The sequence below is a fragment of the Microplitis mediator genome, chromosome 2 (genome assembly GCF_029852145.1).
Source record: "Microplitis mediator isolate UGA2020A chromosome 2, iyMicMedi2.1, whole genome shotgun sequence".
NCBI lineage: Eukaryota > Metazoa > Arthropoda > Insecta > Hymenoptera > Braconidae > Microplitis > Microplitis mediator.
In genome coordinates, this window is record NC_079970.1 from 25,105,240 (window position 1) to 25,132,816 (window position 27,577).

The following is a 27,577-nucleotide window of genomic DNA, read 5'->3' on the forward strand; positions in this document are numbered from 1 at the left end:
GGCTTAGGGACAGGAGAAAAGTATCAGAGCAACCAAACACCCTTCTCAGCTGTGCAATATTCATCTTACCCCAACCCATCAGCTCTAGTCTCTCGTTATTGCAAGAGTAACAGTCCGGGGAAACTGATATATTGATTCGGTGTCTAGTAAAGCTTCGGGGATTACATGACCGTCAGCTGACAGACGCACAGAGCAGCCTCTGAAAAATATGCTGCGTAAAATAGACCTACATTATTTATCTTGAGAGAAAATTAACACTGGCAGAAGTCATTTTTCAACGCAAACTGAATTTAATTTACCAGGTTGATGGTGTGAGTGTTTGCTGAGTAAACAGCTAATTTTCAACATGTTTTCGTTGGATAGAAAAATATAAAACCCGAAAAATAATTCTGGGGCGGATATCCTGAGCACCGAGCGGATAAAAGTGTGTGTCGAGGGTCGACGTTAAAAGACCTCAAAAGAGGGACATCCTCTGGTAACTTTTCCAATTGACATTGGCCACTCGATGATATGACTTGTGTACTAGGAAAGCAACCATTCAAGAGTGTAGTAACATGCCAAGTGTAGTACTACCGCACTCCATATCTATACCAGGCCCGGAAGCAGTCTTTGCTCCTTGCGAAATAATTTTAGTGATAGAAAAGTTTTGTTGGACCGCAATTCCTCGAAGCAACTTACAAAAGAGCTCTTCGGAGGCTCCTTTCTACAACTCCCCTGCCCTTCATTTCTTCCTCTCCTACACCCTCTTCCATTTCAACCACTACCCCCACATTTTTTTTTTTTTTTTTTTTTTTAGTTTCCTTAACTCTCTTTTAAAGTCAATGAAATCTCATGTAGCTGCGGAGTCTTTTTAAGCAGCCGGGTCACGTACGGACCCTCGTGACTCGGCCGAAGGTGAAAAACTCGAGATAGAGCATCGCGATATAACGAAAAAGAACAATATAAACTCTGATAAGAAACAAGATACGATATCGTATTTTTTATTCGGAATTTTATTATTTTCGAAGAAAAATAATAAATATAAATTTTGAATTAACTTCTGGTGAATATACGGGTATTGAACTTTGTTGTTATTATTTTTTAAACTTTCATCTTTTGTACTCAGTTTTTTCCCAAGGTTGTTATTTTTATTTTTCATTCAATTATACTTTTCTCTCCTTTAGCTATTTTTCTTTTTAATATTTTTTATTTTTCTAACTTTTATTTTTTTTCTTTCATTTGTTGAGGCACAGAGTAAGACAATTGTGCGGTTGTGGAATGATAATGAGAATTTTCAAGGAGTCAAGAAGAAATAGTCAGGATTTTTCTTGCTTGTTTACTTTTAGTTTTTATTTCATAGTGTTTTTTTATTCGGAAACTAGATTAACGTCTCAAGTTTATACAACTACACAATCTACATCTTAATAAACTTTCATTGATATACTAAATTAGACTGTATAAAAAACACTTAAAAATTTTTAAAAACTCCCTTATACTACTTTTGTTTATTTAACTTATTTTCATGTTTCCGTTTTCATTAAACTTTTGACGTTTATTTTTTTATTTAGCCAACAAACTACTCGACATATTTCATTTTGGCGCAGCAGTTTTTCAAATCGTTCTGTCCATTTATATGGCTCAACCTTTCGACTCGACATGCAGTGAAGCATGTACTACATTTTGTGAAGGACAAGCTCCATCTTGTCTTACATACTACAACTTTTCTTCATTTTATCTACTCTTTCAAAACTTCTATGCTGCACATAAACCTTTTTGCCAAAAAAATTCCTTATAATCAGAAAATAAATTCCAACAAAATCAAACAATGAATTTGTGGTTTCCGACCCTCGCAAATATTTACGGAGGCAAGCAAACGCTTAGAAAATATTAACCGTTAAATTAAACGGGCAATGATAAACACAAACATTTACAGCATTAATCAGAACTATAAACTAAATTTGATTGGACATAGGTTACCCTCATTTCTAATTCAAAATCAATAATTTTGTGCCAAGTAATTCGTGTTGTATTAGCATCCTATTTGGTCAGGATGGACATGCATAATTGTATGATTATTGATTTGAATAATACAGCGGTTACATAAATACTAGACTAGACTACACCGCAGTACACTAAATCCAACTGGTACAATCTGTATGCTAGGAATCTTAAAACCGAATCGATAATCGAGATCGACCATGATGACCAATAATCTGACGGTTTCCATTCCCTTTTGTCATTTCCGTAGCAACCTGTACAATAGTCTCACTTTGTCATTATAGGATAATTCATATTCCATGGACACGATCACCCTATTATGTGTTGTATCAATTCGGTTTATGAATTTTACACTGTAAAAAGAGTGGTGTTAAAAATGGACTCATTTTAACTCCGCCCGGTGTTAAAATAAAATTACACCGGTGTTAAAAATACCGGTGTTAAATCGGGGTAACCGGTGTAAAAGCGGAGTTAAAATCGGTGTAAAAACGGAGTAACATCGGTGTAAAAGCGGGGTAACCGGCGTAAAAGCGTAGTAATACCGGTGTAAAATCTGGGTAAACTGCGTCCGCTTGGATTATTAACTTTGAAAATTATAAAACAAAAAAAATATCAGTTCTTTATGAAAATTAATAAAGAATATCATTTATTAACAAGTATAGTGATCGAGTAGGTAAAAATATTCACAAAATAAAATATTTTAACTCTGGTAAAGAATGTCTACACCGGCGGCGGCGTTATTTTAACACCGGTCTAGAATATTTACACCGGTGGCGGCGTTATTTTAACACCGGACTAGAATATTTACACCGGTGGCGGCGTTATTTTCACACCGCTTTCGGGGGTAAATTTAACACCGATAATTTTAACACCTACACCGTTTGGACTTACCCCGGTGATTTTTTACAGTGTATAATTATTTATCGTAACAGTCATCTCCTATGAATCATCAAATAAAAATATTTTCATTCGAAACAGTCGGGCTGTAATTGGTACAGCCTAAAATTTTGATAAATTTTTTTATGATACCGCATTTGAATCGTTTATTTGAGAAAACCCCATAAGTCATGTTTTTTACGAAATTGGGTTTTTTGCATTTTTGGGTTCTTTAGATGTCCCTTCATATATAGAAATCAATCAAAATATGCATCAAATCAGCGTTTAAAAAAATTAACGGGGTGACAGCAATTTCATTTAATTGAGAAACCCCATAAGTCAATGACTCAAATAAACATATGCAGTTTTAGTTGTACCGAAATAATATTTTTTTGTTTTTTTAAAATTCGCGCTTTTTTGGGAAATTAATTTCAAATGTTGTTTTATTGTTGACTGTTATATGACTAATTAAAATGTTTAAATTAATTATAATTTCTTGTAATTTCTGAGTTTCAGTGTTCAAACACATATTTAATACTTCATTTTATTAGTGTTATTACATCATTTATTAATGATTTGAATGGAAACATCTAAAAACCCCATCGAGAAACCCCATAAGTCAATCAACTTTAAATAATTTTTTTGAGTAGTTTCAGTTAAAAAATTAAATTTTTCTTGTTGGAATCTTTTTCAGAGACGCTAACATTATTGTATTTAATTATTTATTTATTATTTAAATGTCAAGTTTTTCCAAAAAAATGTATTTTGTGTTTCCTGAAAAATTTTGTTTTCTTGACTTATGGGGTTTCTCAAATAAACGATTCATTTTGTCTAAAATGGAAAAAATTTCTAAAAATGGTTTTATCGATTCTACCCCTCCCCCCTCATGTTGTCATTAAATCATAATTTTCAACAAATGAGAGCAATATTTTGATTAATTTTAAAAAAGACATTAATTTAATTACTACAGGGCACTCAATGGATGTCATGCATTTAAAATAAAAAAATTAATTAATAACGAAAATCTGTATAAATAATTATGAGTAAACTATTATGGCAAAATATTTCAGCAGATTGTTGTGATTGAATTTTTTATTGCTCATCCACGTAATTTATTGATCGTTAAATTAATGGTGCAGTACAATGTCGAAACAGAAAAGGAATTTTTGTTGTCTATCATGTATGGACGTATGTGTGTATATATTTAAAACAATGACATTTGTTATGTATCAAAATATGTACGTGGGAATACGCGAGTATTTGCATGGATGTGGAGAGAAAGACATTGTTTGTAAAAGGCCGTTATTGTAATGCAAGCTTATCTATTATAAAATCTAATGATTGATTCTTGGTTATGTGGTTCTCTGATGGTTAATGTGAGGTTCGCCAGCGAGGCGGTTCGCTTACGTCAATGCCGGTCTGCACGATATGGGACACAAAGGAGACCTCATACCCTCTCTCTGTACTATAGCCGCATTCAAATACCGTCCGTTACAACTAAACTCCCCTCGCAGCGTAGTGTTGTGTGCCCTTCGCGACCCCGACTCGGCATACATGTCGATATTTGAATTATCGCTCAATAGCTTTCAATACTGCCGCGCGCGTCCATTCAATTTGAAGATTCAATAACAAACAAAAATATATAATGTACATACACATATGTGCTAAAAAATTTTAACTACCCGAGTCGAAATATTAGACGTAAGTTGAACGTACTTAACGGTTCAAACGTAAATTGAACGTTCTTAACGTAAAGTGAACGTTTTTAATGTTTTGAAAGTAAATTAAACGATTGTTTTGTATTTTGGTTCATAAAATGATAACATCAATTAAATTATTTCAATATTTGTAATCACAATTTTCATAACCTCGATATCATAATATATGAACAGGTATAAATATATAGTGTTAAAGATAGAAGTATGAAACTGAAAAAATTTTTTTTTCAAAATACGAATTTTTTATTTAAGAAGATGTGCCATCTATTCTCTTTCTCACACACATGTGAACGAACGGAACTGTCCTTGTTGCACTTACATTAGCAAATGGAAATTTCAAATGAGCCGTTCTCAGATATAAACTGCAATGTCCGAACGAGAAACATTTCATTCGATAAATAATGAGTTTGCGCATCGAATGACATATTTTGTTTAATAATTTGGGTCTTTACCTGTGAAAACGTTTCATTTGAAAATCACCTGGTACACTCTCTTAAGAGAGGTGGACGACAAAATTTTACGGAATTGACGTGATTATAATCCAGGAGTATAAAATCGATGAAAAAAAAATTTCGGTATGCTTATGTTTTCTTATTGTAAGTCTAAATAGGTTTTAGTTACGTTTTCGATTTATGATACTCTAATCTACGTTTTGAATAAGTTGAAAGCTGTCAAATTGAGTTTTTAATGTCCAAAACGTTCAATTTACGTTTAAAACGTTGAAAACGTTCAATTTACGTCTAATATTTTGACTCGGGTAGAAAATATACATGTACAGACAATGTACTGGTAATTATAACAAAAACTTTAAGGAAATTACATTTATGTACAAAAGTAAATTACGTGACAGACAGAAAACAAAGCTCGTAAGTAAAAAATACGAGATAAAAACAAGAGGTCCATTGTCTTAACGAGGATCGTTCACGTTTGTTTTTATCCAAGTCCAGAACATCTGATAAAAGTACAAAAGATAAGAGTAGTTGTTTCGAGTAAAAACAACCTGATTGTGGATAATGAAATGTCGAAACACAGATAAACAAAAAAACTAAATAAGACATGAGTTTTTTCCCGCGTAAAACGTTTTCGACAGGTTTGTTTTCGCCAGTCTAAGAACTTGAGGATAATATGTCTCTGTATTTCCAAGTTGACAATGCCGGGTACTAGAGTGCAGTAAACTCGACTCGTTCAAGGGATACTCTGATACTATATATATATACATACATATATTATATGTGCATTGAATGTAGTAGTAAACTGTGGAATCGAGTTCTGAGTTCTTATATAGATCCCAGCCCCATTGTAGATTTATTGAGGTCCATATCCACGCCCTCTACACTTTCTCTTGTGCGGTTTTCAACGGCAGTTACAAATGATTTGGTGCTGGTTGAAACTCTCTACTATAATCTTGAGACTAGTGAGCCAACGTTGTGCTATTGAGTCGTAGATCTTTCAACAAAATCTTTAAACTATCTGGTAAATCTTGTTTTATAGGTATCTGGACCCCGAGATTTTTCGGATTCATTTTCAATTTATTTGAGCTTTAGATGAATACTGTACTTCAGCATCCGTTTTTCGAGACATTTTACTTTATTTCTTTCATTCAAACTGTTTTAGAGATTTTTCCTCTCAATTTTATTGCCTCGACAACAAAATTTCGACAATCGAGTGACTGCGCGGGTTTAGAACTTTCGACATCGAGTTCCTTGAACTCTCTCGAAAACTATCGGAATTTATCTGATTGACCTTTGTGTAGAACCGACAACAGGAACCGATAAAAAAAGTAACCTAAACTATCAGACCCTCGAGTTTGACCATTGTATTAAAAACGATTTTCGGAAATGAAAATGCAAATGGAATCGATGAAATTCAAATTACGTAATTTTTAATTTCGTCCGCTGCAATTTATAATTCAGCAAATGTCAATGGAGATGTGAAAGTGATTTATTAGAAGAAAAGTCAAACTACTAGAGAAAAAAAATGCAACAGAATCTATTTATCCGTTTGTTTTTTGTCTCTTCGGAACAGGAAATAGAGTTGGCTTTCAGAATACCAGTTGAATGGACGGTATGAAAACAAAAGGCTTATACGTGTCGGGAATTCTTTTATTATTGTCTCGAAAATTCTTTATTTTCTCTCATTGTCTTTCTTCTTTTCTTTCCTCTATATTTCTTATCCAGTAATACGTTTCCTCGTAATCACAAAATATACTTCGAAATTTATTTGTCAACTGAAAACAGAACTACTTACTTTTGCCAGCAGTTTATACTAAAAAAAACTAACTTTCAACGCCACTATTAAATTAAACTGAAAAAAAATCTCGATCGAAATTTTTTTTATCTCACATGAAGGAAAAATAAGGATTTTTCCTATTTCCATATGAAGGAAACTCCTATGTTGCCATGGTGATAGAAAATCCCAATGCCAGTGTAGAAGACCCATATGAGGATAAATGAGGATGATACGGTCCATGTCTTTCTATGAAGTGTAGCCCCAAACTTCTTTTCTGTTAGGGATAACTCCACACAATATTTACATTTTTTGTTCATTATGATGCCCTCTAGTAGGAAAAACTCCAAAAAGTCCTTGGAAAAATTTATTTTTTGGCTTATGACCCATATGAGGAGAAAAGCAAGTGGGTGAAGATGGGTGAGGATGTCACTGTCTATTATTTTTATGAAGAGTAGCTCGTAACTTTTACCCTGTTGGGAATAATCCTACACAATATAAACGTTTTTTGTTCCTTATGGTGTCCTGCAGTAGGTGAAACTATAAAAAGTCCTGAAATAAATTTATTTTTCGAGTAATCGTCGTCGGGCAGATGCGGGCAGATGACACTGTCTGTATTTTTTTGAAAAAAGTGGCCGTAACTTTTTTAATTTTCGGAATAACTCTACACAATATAAACGTTTCTTGTTCCTTATGATGTCCTCTAGTAGTAAAAACCCAAAAAAGACCTACGAAAAATTTTATTTTTGAGTTCAGGCCCATTTGAGAATAGGTGAACATGGGGGAAGATGCCACTGTCTATGTCTTTTCATGAAGAGTAGCCTGTAACTTTTTCCCTGTTGGGAATAACTCTGCACAATATAAAAGTTTTTTGTTCCTCATGGTGTCCTGTAGTAGGAGCAACCTCAATAAGTCCTGAGAAATATTTTATTTTTGACTCATGGCCCATATGAGGATTAATGAAGATAAATGAGGATAAATGAGGATGCCACTATTTATGTCTTTTTATGAAGTGTAGTCCTTAACTTTTTTTTTGTTCAAGATAACTCTACGCAATATCAACATTTTTTGTTCATATCGATGTTCTCTAGTAAAAAAAAACCCCGAAAAGCCACGAAGAAATTTTATTTTGACTTACGACGCTATGGTAGAGAAGTGAGGATGACTTCTATTTTAATTTCATAAAGAGTGGCCTATACTTTTTCTTCTGTAAAAAATAACTCCACACTATACAAACTTTTTTTGTCTGATCATGTCTTCTGTGATTCCAAACCAATTCTGCTCTGCGTAAATCTACACCTATCCAGATCCAAAAAATAAAAAAAATCATATCAAAGTAAATATCAGAGCTGGGCCTTCGTATCTCCAAACAATTTTTTCTTATGGAATTGAATTTTCCGTTCTCATAAATTGATCGGAAATATTGCTGAATTTGCAAGCTAGAGCCCAAGATTAGGGAGGATGAGAATGCGAACGAGGATGAGGATGAGTGTATAAAGCCAACAGTGGTCGGTTTCATCGAATAATCCACCCGAAAGCAGGAGAGATTGATTCAATCGATGATGCTGTAGGAGGAATGTCGAGTAAAGGGCGTCAGCACTCTCGATCCTCCTACTAGGAGATATATTGAGTGTGCGAGAGTACATCATCGTCATCGTAATGCGTCGACAACTCCTTCTCTATTCCCTGAATGCCCTACAACTCTCCACCAACACCTCCACAATCCACTTGTCTTTCGCAAATACTCCTTCTCTCGCCTCTAGATAGATATACGATGCAAGCATGACCCTTATGAAGGATTACTGCATTTCACTTCAACGCCTACTATCCTCTATATTCCATTGCATATATATAACTATTAAGATATGTATATTCTCCACACATATATTATGTGCAGATAGTACATGCTACATACTATGTACTAGTTAGGCTACATCTCAAAAGATATCTATATATATATACAGGTGCATGTATATATAACACCGAGTGGCATGCAAAGTAATGGCATCACTTCATCCTCAGGTAAAGGTTCATCAGTGCAAGGCTACACTTTGTGGTAACTGACCATTACTACTGGCACTCCAACATTTGCTCATTTACCACACCAGTTTCAGTGTCTGTAGAGCTTGCAATAGAGTGATATCAATGCATGAAAGCCTTCATGATAACCCGTCTTTTAAAAACCACCCGAGGAATACATAAAAAATATTGCACGCCTCGGAAGCGAAGCGGAGAGGTTGTGCTTTATAACCAACCTGTCAAGGTCACACGATTTCCACTCATTAAAGTGCATATATTTTTTTTCTATTACTCTTACACATTATGAAAAACACATCAATATAAAGCTGAAACACTAATGAATAATCCTGATACTTTTTTTAATTTGTCTAATATGTATTAATATAAAAAAAAGTTCATTAAAAAAAATTTATCGTGGACGTCCATTAGTCTGTGGTTCAAAAAAACGGCGTGGTACGGATATCTCGAGAACGACTTGACGAAACTACTTAATTTTTTTTTCAAAATTTTCAGAAATAAGCAAAGAAGGTTCCTTTCGAAAATCACTACTGAAGGCCTTCTCGTTTTTTTAAAAATAAATCATTACGGTTAAAACCGGCAATCTTACATGTAAACAAACACACACTGCCGCCATTTTTCATTAGGAATGTTCTCCTTATTTATTTTTTTTTTTACTTTTATTACCGTATATTTACCATGGAAATTTCTATGGGAAAAGAGCGGGATATTCAATTTTATTCGAAATTTAACTTTTAAAAAAAAACATAACATGAGCGTTCGAGGCGTGCACTTTTGGATTTTCCAAATTTATATTTTTAAATCTTGAGAATTTATTCCCGCCACTAAAACTCGATGATACGTGGAAAGTTTTTTTTTAGCTATGGAGAAAAATATAAAATATATTTTTTGGATTTACATTTTCAGGATTACTTTTGAGGGTAAGGCTATTTCACGTGATTTATGTTTATTATTATTAGTAGTGCCGTATATTTTTCGAGGGATTAGAAACTTTTTAATAAGAGATTACCTACATCAGGATAAATATTTTTATGGAACATAAGCACGATTCAGTAGGATTTTTACATTTGAATTTACACTATAATCTCCCAGTGCTTTTTATTATTATCATTATTCGGATTATTTATTGTCTACGACTAACTTGACTTTAACGACAATAAAAATAATTAGCGAAATATCATATGCTTCAATAAAAATATAAATTTTTTAGCTGCACTTACTGCTGATTGTTTTATAACAGCACAAGGTATTGTTTTTAGTGAGTTAAATATTTAAATACATAACAAACTGTCCATTAAATTCTCATTATTCGGAAAAACTAGAGTGCATAATTCGCAAAAGGGATCTATAAAACCATCAGTAAAATATTATTCTACAATAAGATTACGTACACTTGTGTATGGTACTAGAAAAAAAAAGATCATGACTCGAAGGCGCTTATGGCCTTCCTTTGTCCCATTTATCAACAAAACCCGGGAAATTGATCAGCTTTAATCAAAAAGCGGTCGCGCTTTCTCCTCTTCTCAACTCTCATTCATTTTAACCAATAACATAATTTACTCCACATATATGACAGTACCAACCATTCTTTATAAAATATGACGGATAAAAATCTTGTGATTCCTTGTTTCCCTCACGTAAATTTCTTTTCTGATATCAATTGATCTATTGAAGCTCATGTAGATCTGAAATTTTTTTTTTAAAATCGAAATCTTGAATTTTTGACCCTAACTTATTTTTAATGACAATTAGAGGAGACTAAATTCTGGAATTTTACTGCAAACTTTTTTTTTTGAATTTTCACTGATATTTTATTTACATAAATTTTCATATTCTGGGATCAGTAAAAAAATTTATGAACAATTTTTTGGTACGATTCCACTTTGGCAGTCAAATTATTAAGACTAGAAACTGCCCATTTTACCTCAGCGATTTTTTATCAAAAATTGAATTCGTCATGGTCCCGAATAATTATCAACTTTTTATCCCCATCTATTTCATGGCCCCTACGGAGTTTAAATTTATATTTTTTTTCTAATCATTTCTTGTTGATATCTTGTTCTCGAGCACTTTCAACCTCTTCTATTTTCTATATTGTATTTCCTATTTTCATTCCAACTCTACCTCGTCTATTCCAAGACGTTACAAGAGCATGCAAACCACACAGTTGTTATTGCATCGTCTCGAGTATACACGAAAAGGAAGTCATACTCTTTTCCATGGGATTGTTCATGTTATATTTATATGTACGTTCATGGACTCATTGAGTATACATACATATATATATCATCCTGCATTTTATCTTTATCTCTTCCTCTATATTTTATTCTATTTAATTCAAACATTTCTTCGTACTCTCATCTCATTGTGACCGCAAATTGCACAAAAAGTACAGCATACACTCAGTTAAAACGATAAATTAAGTTTGAAAAAAAAAATAATTCACATAATTATAGAAACGTATTTCGTCAAAGTAGAACACGACATAATTTCATAAAATTCATTTTTTACTTAACTTTATTTCATTTTATTATTAAACTAAAAAATTCTGCCGGAACTTAAATTATTTTTCTTTATTTTATTCCTCTCTTTTCTCTATTCTTTGTTCCATTCATTAATTCACCCCCTCCTCAGCATCAGCAGGCTTTAGACTCGTCGTCGTCACAGTAAATCAATGAATCCATGGTACACTCAACTTGAAATGAGAATTTTCCGAGGATAAAAAAGTTTCTTCAAATTTATTTTTATTCTTCTCTTGCTCTCAATGTAATTACGCTAGGGATACACTTTTTTTTTTTACTATTTTTTAATTAGTCCCGAGCTCGTTCGTGTGAGCTACAAGAATATCCATCGATTCGCTGAAGGCAATAAACAGAAAAAAATTTTTTCAATGTTTCATTTTTTTTTTAATTATCTGTCGCTAAAATTTATTTTTATTTTAAACTAAAATTTAGTGTATACATTTTTTCGGCTCGATTGTCAATAATATTGAAAGTTTGCTAGTTAGCGTAAAACTTGTCAGATTTGGGGACCCGCTGCGCGAAAATTATTTATGAACGCACATCAAAGCCGCGGAATTTCTTTTAAAAAAAAAAACGCTGTAAGCTCAACTTACAAAGTACTTTGTTCTGATAAATTCTAACATAATTAAAATCCTCGACTCAGCCCCAGTCATTGTTTTATTATTACTATCATTTCTTTTTTTTTTTTTTTTTAAATGAATGTATTGATAAAACTGATACACAGTAAAAAATCCGGAGTGAATCCGGATTGAAATTAAATCCGAATTCACTCCGCCACTCGGAGTTCCGGAGTTTTAAAAAAATCACTCCGCATGCGGAGTAAATTGGGAGTTTTTTTTTAGCGGAGTGATCTCGGAGTGATGCGGATTTTATTTCACTCGCAATCCACTCCGGTCCGGAGTTTTAATACTAAAAAAAATAGTTTTAATACTAAAATAAATAAATTCATATTAAACTGTTAAACAGCGTGTGTGTGCGGGTGTCTGTGTGCGAATGTGTGTTCGGGTGTGCGCATGTGTGCGTGTGTGCGAATATGTGCGTGTGTGTGTTCAGGTGTGTGCGTGTGTGTGTTCAGGTGTGTGCGTGTGTGTGTTCAGGTGTGTGCGTGTGTGTGTGCGTATTGGTTGATCAGTACTGTAATACGCGAATTTTTATTCCGATTTTACTTAGTGGAGTTATATCGCGTGCCAAATGCCAAAAGGGCGTATTACAGCAGTTAGATAGGGTTCCATGCCAAAAGGACGTATAAAAAAATTTTTTTTGTCATTCTTTTTAGAATCGCTCGAAACGTGAAGATCTGCAGAAAAAAAATTTTTGACGTACTATCGCCAAAAGGGCGTATATCTTTAGATCTTTGTATCTTTGTATCTAAAGATATACGCCCTTTTGGCTTTGGAAATTTTTTTTTTATTTTTAGGCTTAGAACATGTTTACAAAACGATTGGCACCAAAAACAAAAAAATTATACGCCCTTTTGGTTCTTCAAAGCCAAAAGGGCGTATAACTTTTATACGCCCTTTTGGCATTTGGCACGCGATATATTATTAATAATACTTTTAAAACTCCCCTGCGGAGTGAATTTCACTCCGATGGGAGTGAATAATTAAAAATTATTTCACTCCCCATTCACTCCGGATTTAATCCGCATTCACTCCGCGAATTTGTTACAGTGTAAGGTAACGTTCAAACTAAAGTTACCTTTAAATTTTATTTTTATTGATATAATTTATTTTTTATGTGAAAAGATCACTGGAATAACTGAATCTAAAGATATTGAGTGATTTTTTCTTATTTGTTTTCTCGGTGGCTTCAAGGCGTCGTTAGTAGATCTGTGACTTGAATAACTACCGGCGAGATTAATGGCACTTCAATTTCAATAGCTTCTTGAAAGAGAGAGAGAGAGAGAGAAAGAGCGCCATTTGACACTTTTATTCATTTATTGTCAAATAAAATTATACTTTGAGAAAATTTAAGCCTTAGTTAATTTATTTTAAATTCAAGTGTTCTCGAAACTTTAAAAATATAAAATACTCGACTCTCTCTTACCTGATAATTCAAATTCAATTTTTTTATTTTCATGTCAATCAAAATTTCCATCCGGGATAAAATCGTTTACGCACAGAGGAAAGACGGTAAGACCGCGACCAGGGTTTCTATCACTGCACGGGTTGCAATGTTATAATTTCCTCTCTAGTCGATTAATATATCTACTATTTTCATATAATTAATATGACTTTCCATGCAATTTAAGAACAGAAACGTTAAGCCAAAATTTTTAAAAATAAATCGGCTTTTTAAATTTCGCGCGGTTTTTCTTAAAATTTTGAATTGTAAAATAAATGTATCAGTAATATGAAAAATATATAACCGAATATGTGTTTTTTTACAATTTAAAGATTTTTCCTTTTCTCCGATACTTAAATAACAAAAAATCCGACTTAGAATCTTCTAAGATACCTCTCTTTTCGTTATGCATTATAAATATATAATCATCCCAGTCTTATACATTTTTAAAATAAATGCATTATATAATTATAAAGTATTCAACGTCTCTTTCAACTGTACACTATAAAAATTCTTTTTGAAATTTTTTTCTTATATTTTAATTATATATTATTTACATAAAGTTGGTAACGTTATTAGCGAGCTGCAGTCTTGCGTAATAAAATAAAGTAGAGGTAAAAAAATTGACTTGAATTTTATGAGCTGGCAAATGCACACATGGAGTGTGGAGTGTGTGTATAGGATAAACCAGGTTGTTCTTATAGCAGTCGCGGTATCTGGCAACACACGGGCACAAGTACCACGGAGACGTTTGTGCAAACAACCCGACTAAAGTCGAGACGCCGGTGGAAATTACTCTGCTCACTTAACAAAATTTTTTATCACTTCGCGTTTCCCTTGTGCTTTATTCTCTTTTTTCCTCAACTTCCACCCCCCAAAAAATTTTTTTCAACAGAATTCGCTTTTTGAGATAAACCGGAAATACAAAGTCTCTATTTTCTTCATAAAATTTGACAGTATTAAGTGACGTCTTATTAAAAAATTAAATTTTTTTTCTATTCGATTGCAGCCCAACTTAAGTTCCAGAAATTTTCATTTAATTAAAAAGTCTTTTTTTAATCCCAACTCATATTATTTAAATTATTTTAAGCTTTGGCCTTTATCCAGATTTTTTCTTAAGCCGCAAAATGTCGCTTTTTGAATCCCAGACGTTTTTTTCCCATGTGAATGCCAATTAACCGCGAAAACATGTTTATCATACGAAGAACTAGAAGCTAAAATAAAAAAAATTTCATTAATTAGCTCACGAGCACTTAATTAAATGTTTCCATCACTCTGTTTATCCATTTCCGCTGATTTCATCTACAGCTGGCTATAGATAAACAAAAAAAATAAAACAGATCAACAAAATAAACTTCCAGTAAATCACATTAAATCCAAAGCTTTCTGGGCTCGATGTTCCTACAGCCAAACACCCACGATAAATTTTTCAATAAATTTATCATGGATAAATTCATAAGTTACAGCAGATAAATATCTATTGGTCCTCGGCAATTATATAAATTACTCGTAACAAGTTTATAAAATATTAGCTAAGATAGTCGAGTAATTTTTGTATGATTTAACGAGCAAGTTTCGAGACACGTGTAATAAATGTAGTTGAATAAAGACTCGTGGGCTGCGAGAGGGTTGTTTACGACATTATAAAAGTTTACTGCGGAAGCGGCTGTTCTTATTATAGTGCGTACCGCCTTGGTATTTTTTAGATCAATGAAATGCGTGTAAAGTCTTCCTCTGGTGTTACCACATCAGCGTTAGCTCAGAAACTGCCGAGTAACGGCGTACCCGCCGGTTAATTCTTGAGGCTGGATCCCACCGAGGTCATGACCTTTCACGCACTTGGACCCTCGTGAGCTAAAATAATTAAATACATAAAAATAGGAGGACAAGGGTTGGCTAAATAGCGCAAGTCATTCTCGGATTCTCTTGTTTACATCCGAGGGGTGAGTGGAATTTTTTTTTCCACCCTTTGACCACCCGAGGAGAGGTTAGAAGCGTCGCTGCGTGTATTCTCAACACGCCATCTCATCTCTGTCGTTTGGTTGTATTCAGGTCATTCCACATCTCCTGCTATCTTGCTTGATTCTGAATAGCTTGATATGCTTTAAGCTTGCGCAGCTCGAGTCACTATTGTAGTGATGTGTAGGGTGGATGTGGAAAACTCGCGCACGTGCACACGCCGACGCATTTCGCACTCCAAGGAGCTGCCATTCATGAAACGTTTCATAGGTTACATACTCTCTAATATGTATATATACATATACATATATATGAATATACAATACACGGCATATACTGTAGGTATATTTATAATGAAAGAAAAAGAAAGTTTTTACAGCAAATTTACTTTGTCTTCTATTCACACCAGACACTTAACAATTGTTCTGCTTTTCGCGTTTTCTTTCATTTCTTAACTTTTATTTCAAACACATTTTTCTGAGAAATAAAGTTTCTTGCATTAAATTTATTTTCCTTTGAAATAAAATCGAGACAATTTTTTATGAAACAAAATTAATTTTTTTTTACAATTACCCTGTAGTTGAGTTGGTTAAAAAAATAAAAATCTGCATTATAAAGTAGAAAATTAAAGTACACGTGGTTGGATTTAGTCTTTAAAATTTTTATGGCCCCCTACGGTACTTGATAAAGTGCCCAATAATTCTCAAGATGGTAAATTTACAGTTTTAATGTACAGCTAAGTACACATTTATTTTATTTTATTCCCCAATATATTTATTTAACAATGTGGTTACAATTCACCAGATTATGGGCTCGATATATTTTCCAATTTATTGGATAAATTTAATATATTGATATAAAAAATAATGTATTTTTGGCGAGGACATAAAGTCTATTTACCCAGTGGTCAATTTATTTTTTATTGCATCTCTTGAGGATTCACGTGTGCAATATGACATTTGAATTGGGTTAAAAAAAAACGTATTAACAAATAAACTAGATATCCAAGTACAAAGAGTTGAATTCTGACCAAATGAATGTTCAGAATGTGTGAAATGCGAAGTGAGTAGAGACAGAGGACTCGCTGGTCCGTGGGAATAGTTTTAAATAAAAGTGCCATTTTAAATTCGAGTTCTGGTTTAGAGTTGAAGGATGACAATTCGCCGAGTGTTATGTACGACGCCTGAAATTCCAATACCCTTAGGAATGGACTTATTGATTTATTTATTTTATTTTTATTTTGTTTGCATCTACTCTTGCCTGCATCCTTGGCTGGGAGGTTCCATGATACTCTGGACAAGTTACGAACTCGGTCAGGGAACGAGCCAAGGGGGATAAAGTAATATAAGTTCCGACGTCCCAAGTAATTATCGACTATGAATAAATTCCTGAGCAAAGAGAGTATAAAATACAAAACTTAATCCCCCGACAGTGAAATATAAATTTTGATTACGCCAAGTAACCGATTTTTTATCACTTTCTTCAATTTTCTAAACGAGGAAGTTTAAACATTTTTAAATTTATTTTTATTAAATATTTATGCCACCCCTAAGTGATTTTATTTTCATTCAACCAACGTTAAAAGCATTGGGATATTATTTCCGGAGAGTGAGCTCGTTGTTTAAGATGATAAATATTGAATGTAAAAAATAGTTGAGCTGAGTGCTCTCCTACAAATCCACAAATTTCGAGCTTTTGAATGTTAGAAAATGCAGAGCATGACGTCTATTATTCTCCCGATATATACAGTCCTGTTGCATTTCACATTCAGCACCACAGCTAGAGTCTCAAGTTGGTTTCACAGCACGTACATGAGCCACAATTTGGTTTGACGGTATATTAAAGTGACTGGTTTATGGCGCCCGTCCAAATTATTGGGGATTAATGTAATGCGATACTGCTATACCAGCATTGGGCGAAAGAGCAAAAGCAAACCCGTTAATTATTTGTCTAAATCATTTTTTTTTCTACACTCAAACTTTTCATGCAGAAAATTTCCGAAATCGCTTAATTACAATGATAACATTCCATACAATTAACCGTGATTAAAATTATTCTATTATTTTCGTTGCACTGAAAACTTTTTTTCAAAAGTTGTACAAAAAAATTTGAAACTGAGCACTTGTATGCAGAAAAAAAGGATTTCTTGGCTCGAGAAAATTTTTTCTCGTCCCAAAAAAATTTCCTAGGGTAAGTAAAAATTTTTTGCGCCAAGAAATCTTTTTTTCTGTTTGGAAAACATAAAAATTTTGAGAATTCAATTTATAGGGGAGGAGGGGGCAAAGTAGGCCCCTTAAAATTCTCAAAACTTCAGAAAATATGGAAACAAAGTGGACCCCTCAAAATTTTCTATACGTCAATAAATTTGGACGGATAATAAGCTTATCGAAATTTCTTATGTAATGAGGGCTAAAATAGACCACCAAAACTGTTCATTAAGAGGATGTGCCATCTATTCTCTTTCTCACACACATGTGAACGAACGGAACTGTCCTTGTTGCACTTACATTAGCAAATGGAAATTTCAAATGAGCCGTTCTCAGATATAAACTGCAATTTCCAAACGAGAAACATTTCATTCGACAAATAATGAGTTTACGCATCGAATGACATATTTTGTTTAATAATTTGGGTCTTTACCTGTGAAAACGGTTCATTTGAAAATCACCTGGTACACTCTCTTAAATATAATTCATTAAGAAAGTTAAAGATAATAAAATAACGTTTTAAAGTTATATCGCAGCAGACTATTAAAATGACTTTTATATTATTAAAATACAATTGTTTTATAGCTATTTGCAATTATCACACGTGTAAAGAATAAAAAATATTAAATCCGAAATTTTTTGGAGGGCCCCCCGTGTAAAAAAAATTCGTTCCAAAAAGATTCCAAAAAAGTTCTACATGTGGAACTTCTAAACATAAGACAGATTAGAACTTCGAATGGAACTTTTTTGGAACGTTAGTAATTTTGATGGTAAACAAAAGCTTTTATGAGCAAATTTAGAGTCAAAAAAGGACGTTCTTGGAACTTTTTTGGAATTTTATATAGACATTCCAAAAAAGTTCCAGAATCACTACTTTTGACCTTTTTTTATGGATTAAAAAAGGCATTCCACAACATTCCAAAATCACTACTTTCGCATCTTTTGTAAATTACAGACGTTCCAGAAACAATCCAAAATAATTCAAAAATTTCATAAAAGTTCCAAGAACGTCCTTTTTTGACTCTAAATTTGCTCATAAAAACTTTTGTTTACCATCAAAATTACTAACGTTCCAAAAAAGTTCCATTCGAAGTTCTTATCCGTCTCATGTTTAGAAGTTCCACTTGTGGAACTTTTTTGGAATTTTTTTGGAACTAATTTTTTTTACACGGGCCACTTTGCCCCTAATTTTCGATTTTTCAATTTTAATTGACGCAGCACAATGAAGTGAAAATAAGTATCAAGGGTCTAAAAAGAAGTAAACGCGTTAAAGAAAATGAATTATAATATAAGTATTTTCCTTAAGGGGCCCACTCTACCCCCCTCTCCCCTATAGTTATCAAAAAATAATAAAATTATATCGTACATTTATGACTGTTTCAGAAAGCAATTGTGGAGCTAATGAAAGAAGATTGCTAAAAGACCTCTTGGATAAATACAATACTCTGGAACGACCGGTCGCGAATGAAAGCGAGGCGCTGGAAGTCAAATTTGGTATAACACTTCAACAAATAATTGACGTGGTAAGTTTTATTCTTACTAGAACTGTTAAGTTTAATATAACTTACGGTATCCTAATTATTATTGTGCAATTATTTCGACTTGGTAGTTATCACTTTGTAAAGTTATTGCGGTATCGCAATATCAGATTTCAACTGTATTTTCATCAAGATATTCTATTCCATCTTAGTTTACCAAAGTTTCGTGTAGTTCAAGACCATGTCGTTTTGAGTCACTGCGAAATATTGAATTGGTCAGAAACTTTCAGCACCGATAACTTAGAAATACTTTGATCAATATATATATATAATATATATCAACGTTTATCTATATCTATGGATAGTTAGTTGTGCATAGAGTTTATCGTTCATCCGCGAAAGTTTTGAATTCATTTTTTAAACATGCTGGTGAAAGGAAAATATAAGAGTGAATATATACTAGGCTATAACAGAGAGTACAGAGATTGCCACTGATTAACATAAATTGAGAATGGATTATGCTAAACCGTGGATTATGATAAATTTTTTCAAACTCAGCAGTATTATTGTCTTTACTTCTTCTTATACACTTTTCACTCCGGATAAACTATCAGATAAGATATTGCGAACGTGTGTCAAAGTGTTTTTTAACACATCTGTTGACATTTTACTTTATAAAATATATATTATTATAATATATCAATTTTTTGTAGTACGTTTTGCATTGCGCATGGTCATATTGTTGTTAGTATTATATTTTTGGCATAGATGACCTTATTAAATTTTTATGTCAGAACAGTTGACGCGATATCAAAAGACCTGGGTTCGATTTCCGGACTACACTACCACTACTTTCTGTCAGTTCCTTTCTGTTATACATTGAATTTACTCACAAAAATCAAAATTTTATATTTTTTCAATTTTTCTTACTGAAATTATATACATTTATCCTAAACGTCTTTATTTCCACTGTGCCCATAATAGAACACTTATTTCAAGCTCCCGGATGTCTTATTTCAAATATTAATTGCATATTTTGATGATTATTGTGAAATTTGGCGTAATAATAAAATAGATTTTTCAAAACGAGGGAATTCCAAATTTTTCTGTCCAGTTTGTGTTGAAATTTATTTGAAAGGAAAAAAAAATTTCAAGTCGGGAATCAAATGAAAACTTATAATCAATAGACTTCTGTGATTTTTTTTGAATAGAGGATCAAAAAATTTGAAATAACGATAATTCTGTAATAAATTTAAAAAATTAATTTATTCAAAATTTTAAAATTCTGCTGAATAAAAGTTATTAGTAAAGAAAAATAAAATTTTGTTGCTCATGTGTAAGTCATGTAAAAAATAATTTGGCTGCAACTAATTTATGAGTTAAAAATTTTATCGACTATACTTTAGTAGAAAAGTTTGTCAAAATTTATTGATTTGCAATCAGAAAAAGTAACTGACATGTAGAATATTAATCATAAAGAAGAATGATCAAAAGTAATTTTCGCAAGTGGTTGACTTGTCTTGAAATTTATCATGTAATCAGATCTGTTAAACTTTTCCATTATAAGAAGTGATAATTTAAAAAAATCGCGACGATAAAAAGATGAAAGAGATTGAAGAAAAGAGTCACGCGAGCAAGAGATTCTGAAGAATAAGAAAATGGCCGATCAAAGCAGTACCAATGTCTTCCACGACCCACTTTTTCACCTTTTAACTTTCCATTGAAATGAGTAAAAATAAAAAACTTAAGCTATTAGTTTCCACGGCGCTTAGATCAAAAGTTTTCCCAGTCGACGTGAGGAACTATATAGGAAGCGAAGGTTTCAAATGCCGTTCAACCAGATGGGAAACCATGTCGTCGTTTTGCCATCCGGCGTTTACTCCTCTCCTTTTCTCTTCCTCTCCAGAGTCTCATTTCGCTTTTCAAAACTCCGCTCAACTTTGCGGATGACCCAAACGACTTTTGAAATATTTAATTGTTACGCTGAACTTTTTTCTATATTGGCATTGCTTTTTGGACACGTTATATAAATTTTAAAGACCCTCAAACAATATCAACTCTCTCAATTATTTATAAATTTTAATGGACCCAAATAATTAACATGTTTTCCTCCTCCACTAAAATTCTATTCCCTCATGATTTAAATTGCTGTGAAGAAAATTAAGTGTCACAGAGATGTTACATTTCTATATGAAATATTAAAACGACAATATTGTATGGTTGATTAAAATATCAATGGTTGAAGGTGCAAAAAAATATATATTAAAAAAAAAAAATAGGTAAAAGGATATAAAGGCAGCAGCAGAAGCACAGGTCGCAAGCACAGAAAAGAACAAAAATGTGATGCATCTGTTTCTCTTTGAAATGGAAATTTTACATTTTTATATCACCACCGCCGTACCCCCATCAGTACCACATTCACCTTGTCCGTACGTCTTTTTTACGCCAAGATGAGGACGGTTCTTTATATCTCACAACTCGGTATTTTCCTTATAGCAATTTTTACCCGTCTACTTTTTTCCCTCGCTCATTCTTTTGTTTATTTTTCTCTTTAGTTGTATTTTGTTGCTGAATATTGTTGAGCATTGGAGCTGCCGAGTGTGCTTTGAAATTTTATCAGGTCAAGACGCACTTTTTTATCGTTTTATTTTATCCCCAGCAGATCGCATTACCAGAGAGAAAGAAACAAATAAAATTCTTTGATACAAACAAACAACGTCGTTGGATTTTAATAATTGCTGACGTTTTCCGTGTAATTTTCCTTTAAATCTCTTCCCTTTCAGTGCCACGTAAATCGCTTCAAGCAATTACTTTCGGGTGCTCTACTGCTCGCATTATTGCTTTCACTTGATATTTTCCCAGGTCAACGGTTTTCAAAGTTATGTCAAAATATATATACTTATCATTTGCGATCTCTTCATTCAAAATTTTTCTATTATGAAGGGGATACGGTACCGGACCTCTTTCTCACACTCAGAAAAATAAACGTTACTGTCTTTGTTGCGCTCGCAGAGTAATTGAGAATTTTAAAACAATTTTTCTCGGAGACGAATTAGAATTTTTGAAAATACGAAATTTCTAGCCTTCTATTAAGGTTTCAAAAAACGCTGAAGACTCTCCATTTTAGGTTTCCAATGTTTATCCGGAAATTAAATTGAATTGAAAATCGGTTACCGTTACCCCTTGAATGAAGTCAGTATTCAAATTTCGAGTATCGATCATTGGCAATCAGAATCAAAATTACGAAAATATTATCGAAGAAACGTGGCCTCAATTAAAATAATTTTTTATTTTTATTTTTCAGGATGAAAAGAACCAGATTCTCACAACCAATGCATGGCTGAAGTTGGTAAGTGATTATTCATCCATCTGTTGCATGCATTTTTAAAATAATATCGAATAATTACCAACCGCTTTTTATATATACTCTGTAAGCATTAGCAAAAAGTAGTAATAGAATAGCAGCGCAAACTTTTTACCGTTTTCAAGCATCGTTACGATCGCGAAGCGCGAAAAATTCTCTATCTCTGGTATATATTTTATCTCCCTAATTTTCCAACCACCGTTAATTTATTTCTAATTTTTTATGCAAAAAAAAACTTTTCCGAAACTCCGCTGTAACTTTTTTTTTCCTCTTTATTCATTTTTTACCCGCTTCCAAGTCGTAAAAGTAGAAACGAGTGGAGTGTTGGTGTCACACGTCTAGAATAATAAAACGATCGGTAAAATCAAAGATACGAGAGTTGAAGTGAACTCTTGAGATTTTTCTTAATGTTTTTTTTTTCTTTGCCATACTCTGAAAGGGATGAAAAGAATAGATGAGAGGAAAATTGGAATGTCTTGTGACAAGATCGTATTCGCGTTATAAAAGACAGGAGAGTTGAATGGAAGACAAAGAAATGGGCAAAGACTAAGACATAGATGCCGTACGATTGGCTAGTACCCAGAACTGACGTTTTGAGGTTACAATCGATGCATTCAAATCGAGAGAGAGAGAGAGAGATTCGCGATGAATGAAGACGGAGAGGGGAAGGACTCAGGACCTCAAACAATACGCAGATCGAAAGGGAATTGTACCCGTGTCTAGTTGGTTTACCTCAGGGACGAAGACGCCATTGGATCGTTCTCCTAACGTTCATCTTAAGCCAATTACTGTCTTAGCTCTGGCTGGATGTGTTTGTATCTGTAATAGGTCTGACGTGGATGTTTATCTTAAGTTTCGGCTCACGAGCAGGATATTTATTTGTAGTCGAATTTAAACTTCCTGTCTATTCACTTCTGATTCCCTGAGCGTTTGACCCCGTATCGATCCCAGTTCCTGCTGTTATTAGCACAGAGCAACAAGCGTTAGTTATTTATCTATTTATAATTGAGAGAACCGCCTTTACTTGCGGATATACATTCACCGAATAGCCGTTTAATTAATTTCATTTAACAGATAATGGTTTTGTTAAAATCTCATTCAATTAATCGTTATTTTATTTATATGTCGACGGTTTAATTCAAGACGATTCAGTTATTAATATTTTATATATTCTTCGAACATCGCCCGAGTCAAAATATATGACGTAAGTTGAACGTTCTTAACGTTTTAAACGTAAATTGAACGTTTTTAAAGTTTTGAAAGTAAATTGAACGATTTTTTTGTATTTTGGTTCGTAAAAAATTGGTGATTTCTAAGTTATGATTTTAGTTTAATGACAACATAAATTTATTTACTTCAATATTTGTAATCACAATTTTCATAACCTTGATATCATAATATATGAAAAGATATAATAGTTAGATAGAAGTATGAAACTAAAAAAATTTTTTTTTCAAAATACGAATTTTTTTACTTAAGAGCCAGAAAGGCGGAGGACAAAATTTTTAGGGAATTGGCGTGATTATAATCCACGAGTACAAAATCGATAGAAAAAATTTTTTGGTATATGCTTATGTTTTCTTATTGGAAGTATAAATAGCCTTAGTTACGTTTTCAATTTATGATACTCCAATCTACGTTTTGAATCAGTTAAAAGCTGTCAAATTGAGTTTTTGATGTCCAAAACGTTCAATTCACGTTCAAAACGTTAAAAAAGTTTAATTTACGTTCAAAACGTTAAAAACGTTCAAAACGTTCAGAACGTTCAATTTACGTTCAAAACGTTCAGAACGTTCAATTTACGTTCAAAACGTTTAATTTACGTTCAAAACGTTAAAAAGTTTAATTTACGTTTAAAACGTTGAAAACGTTCAATTTACGTCTAAAATTTTGACTCGGGATCTTTCCTATAAAATTATGTTACAGATTAAATTTCTAACAAAAATAAATTTTTTTAATTTTCGGTAGCTCCCCATTTTTTAAAAATTTTTGATGCAAATTGTCTATTTATTTTTTATCTCGAACGTGAGTGAAAAATAAAAAATTCAATGGTATCATGATATAAAATGCGTATTTTCCCGTAGTGTCTTTATTATTTATGTACAAATTTAAAAAAATATTTTGGCATTTATGTAAAAACGAAATGGCAACTTTTATTTAAATTTTTTCAGTCACCAGGAAGTGACGTGAATAAATATTAATAATAATAATAATAATGAACATGGTATGAAAAATTTTATTTTTACGTTCTACAAAGTATAAGATGAAGCTTTTCATTTGAATTTCCTAGTTATTTATTTTTTTCCTTTACTGTCATCACGTTCGTTCGTTCGTTCCGCCGTTCGTTGGCTGGTACGTGAATTGCGATATCAGACTTTGCTTATACTAAAACGTATGAAGTTGAACAGGAAGACGTGTCGTAACATTCAAGGGTTAGAGATAAAGAGAATATCGTGTTCGAGTCATGTTTTAGTGTCGAGCAAATGCATTCTACAGCCTCTAGTTTTTACATCTTTTCACAATTTCACCTCACGAAATATTAACACTCCTGTAAATTTCATCACTAACTAGTTACATTTTTCTCTAATTCCGTCGTTCCTGCTACTGGGAAAACTACAAAAAATATTCACTCGGACTTCAGTAGTACGCAAATTGCAATGTTCCACTTTTCTCCCTAGGTGCGTAATGCACTATTAATACTCGCGGTATTTTTAATCATAAAAAAATAACTAACACCGAGTACTCCACCGAACAATTAAAATTCATAACGTTGACACATGAAATTTTGGAGCAATTGAAGTTAATAAAGATTAAAAACTGAAATATTTATCGAGCTAAGCATGTCAAGAGTAGATAAAAATGAAAAAATATTGAATTACGCGAAACATATGAGTTTTTATAAAATAAAACAAAATAAAATTCGATATGAGAGTACTCATGCGCTGATTAAATACACAATAAATTTAAATACCAATTGATTGAATTTTATGAAAACAGAGTTATTATATTTTTCGCTCGTCAGCTTTTGTTAAAAAATTTTTTTCACAGACAATGAAATATTTTAGTTTGATGATTAAATTTCGGAGTCACTTGAATAAAAAAAAAAGCTCAAATGAACCCATGCAGATTAATTTACAAGCTGCTGCAGTTACAAATTACAAAGGACTGTAAAAGAATAGCTTTCAACGAGGGTGAATCTATTTTTTACGAATATCGTAAAATAAATAAGCCACTGACTTTCAGTCTTTTTTTTTTTAATAATCCGCAATTCAATCAGTAATGCATCGAGAAATTCATACGTGTTATTTTTCGTTTAGCTTTAGTTTTTTAACGGTCATCCGTCAACAATCCCAAGAGTAATTGAGTTAGCTGAGCTTTCAATACAATTCAAAAATTCCAATTTTCATTATCTCGATTGTAAACAGACCGGCATTATTGGGTTTAAACAAACACTGAAAATTACTCTACACTTTAATTATTCGTTAATTATTTATTCTGTTCTATTTTATTTTAGAAAACTTGATCACATAACGATAAATTTTATTTTTTTTTATTTTCAAAATGTCTGTTTGTTAGCAAGCGGCGTTTTTTATTCTAGACACTGGTAAAAGTCAGAGAAATAACTAAACGAGGGAAAATAAAAGTAACTGAAAATAAACAGGGAATGTTTTAAAAAAAAAGTAATCTCACAGTTGGAAAATTACCCACTGGGTGTCATATCCTTGAGGCTGATTTTCACCCACGCAGACGTGAAGAGTCTGAGTGCAGGAAAAGTCCAAAATAAAGGAAATAAAATGAATAAAAAAAGATAGAGAATGTGTACTAGCAAAATCGTACAATCGCCTCGGGTATTTTTAACCAGGTCTTCGAATTTTTTTCTTTGAACAATTTTATACTTTTACTTTGACATTTCGAGCGACAAAAAAAATCAGAGGTCATTATCATACGGATGTCACATTTTTTTTTTTTTTTTTTAAGTTAATAAAAGAGAATGTTCATTTTAAATGAGTGCAAAAAAATTCGACTTTTTTTACGGGGGTTCGTTGTAAAAAAAAATAATTTATCATTTACTGCATTTAATTATTCAAATTTTTTACCAGTCACAAATAACTAATGTAAGTAGAAAAACCGGGGCATGATGGAGTATCCGCGCAGTAATTTATTTTTATGGACTTTAGTCACCGTACGCTTTTCATTTTTATCTATTTTAACAAATTCGTCATCGTTATTTAGTAATTTTCATAAAAAATAAAATTTTTCAAACAAAATAACTCATGGGTTGCAATTTCATATTTTTTATTTCGTTAAAATTCTTAATTTCCCTAGATTTTTATCTCGGGTAATAAAAATATTGACTTATTTGACTTGTTTTCGACTTAATTAACTTGATTTTGACTGCTATAATTCTTTTGACTTGAATATGACTTCTATAACTTCCCGTACAAAAATGGATTGATCACTGACTGATCACTGACTGATCAATCATCGATCACGGATTGATCAACAACTCATCGTTAATTGATCAATAATTGATCAGTCAGTAATCAACCACAGATCAATAAGAGATCACTTAAAGATCAATAACTGATCACTCTGAGGAGAATAATCTGATAGTGATCAACCAGAGATCAGTTAGAGATCACCCAGTGATCAATCAGCAACAACCTATCGATCATTCGAAAATCGCATAAAAATCGTCCAGTGTTTAAATGAAAACCACAATTTTTATGATATCTCCGAGTGATCTATAAATTGTCGCTGATTGATCACTGGGTTATCTCTAACTGATCTCTGGTTGATCACTATCAGATTATTCTCCTCAGAGTGATCAGTTATTGATCTTTAAGTGATCTCTTATTGATCTGTTGTTGATTACTGACTGATCAATTATTGATCAATTAACGATGAGTTGTTGATCAATCTGTGATCAGTGATTGATCAGTCAGTGATCAATGAGTGATCAATCCATTTTTGTACGGGTTAGAAAGACAACGAGTCTTTAATTTGACTTGGTTGGCGTAAATGGGTACTAAGTAAGACAACTGAGTCAAAAGCAAGTCAAAACCAAATGTGTTTTTGTATTTTAAGATTCGAAAATTCATTGGTTTTGACTTAGTTGTCTTACTTAGTACTCATTTACGCCAACCAA

The 27,577-nt window shown here is 32.6% G+C and overlaps 1 protein-coding gene across 2 annotated transcripts in view; it reads left to right on the forward strand.

Moving 5' to 3' along the window:
* The window catches only part of LOC130678752 (acetylcholine receptor subunit alpha-type acr-16-like), a 171,817-nt gene that overhangs the window by 33,588 nt on the left and 110,652 nt on the right, over window positions 1–27,577 (forward strand). For both annotated transcript variants that reach the window (XM_057486195.1, XM_057486197.1), the window contains exons 2-3: window positions 18,970–19,109; window positions 22,369–22,413. In XM_057486195.1, coding sequence (XP_057342178.1) covers window positions 18,970–19,109; window positions 22,369–22,413 — 185 coding nt within the window. The remainder of the gene's footprint in view (window positions 1–18,969; window positions 19,110–22,368; window positions 22,414–27,577) is intronic.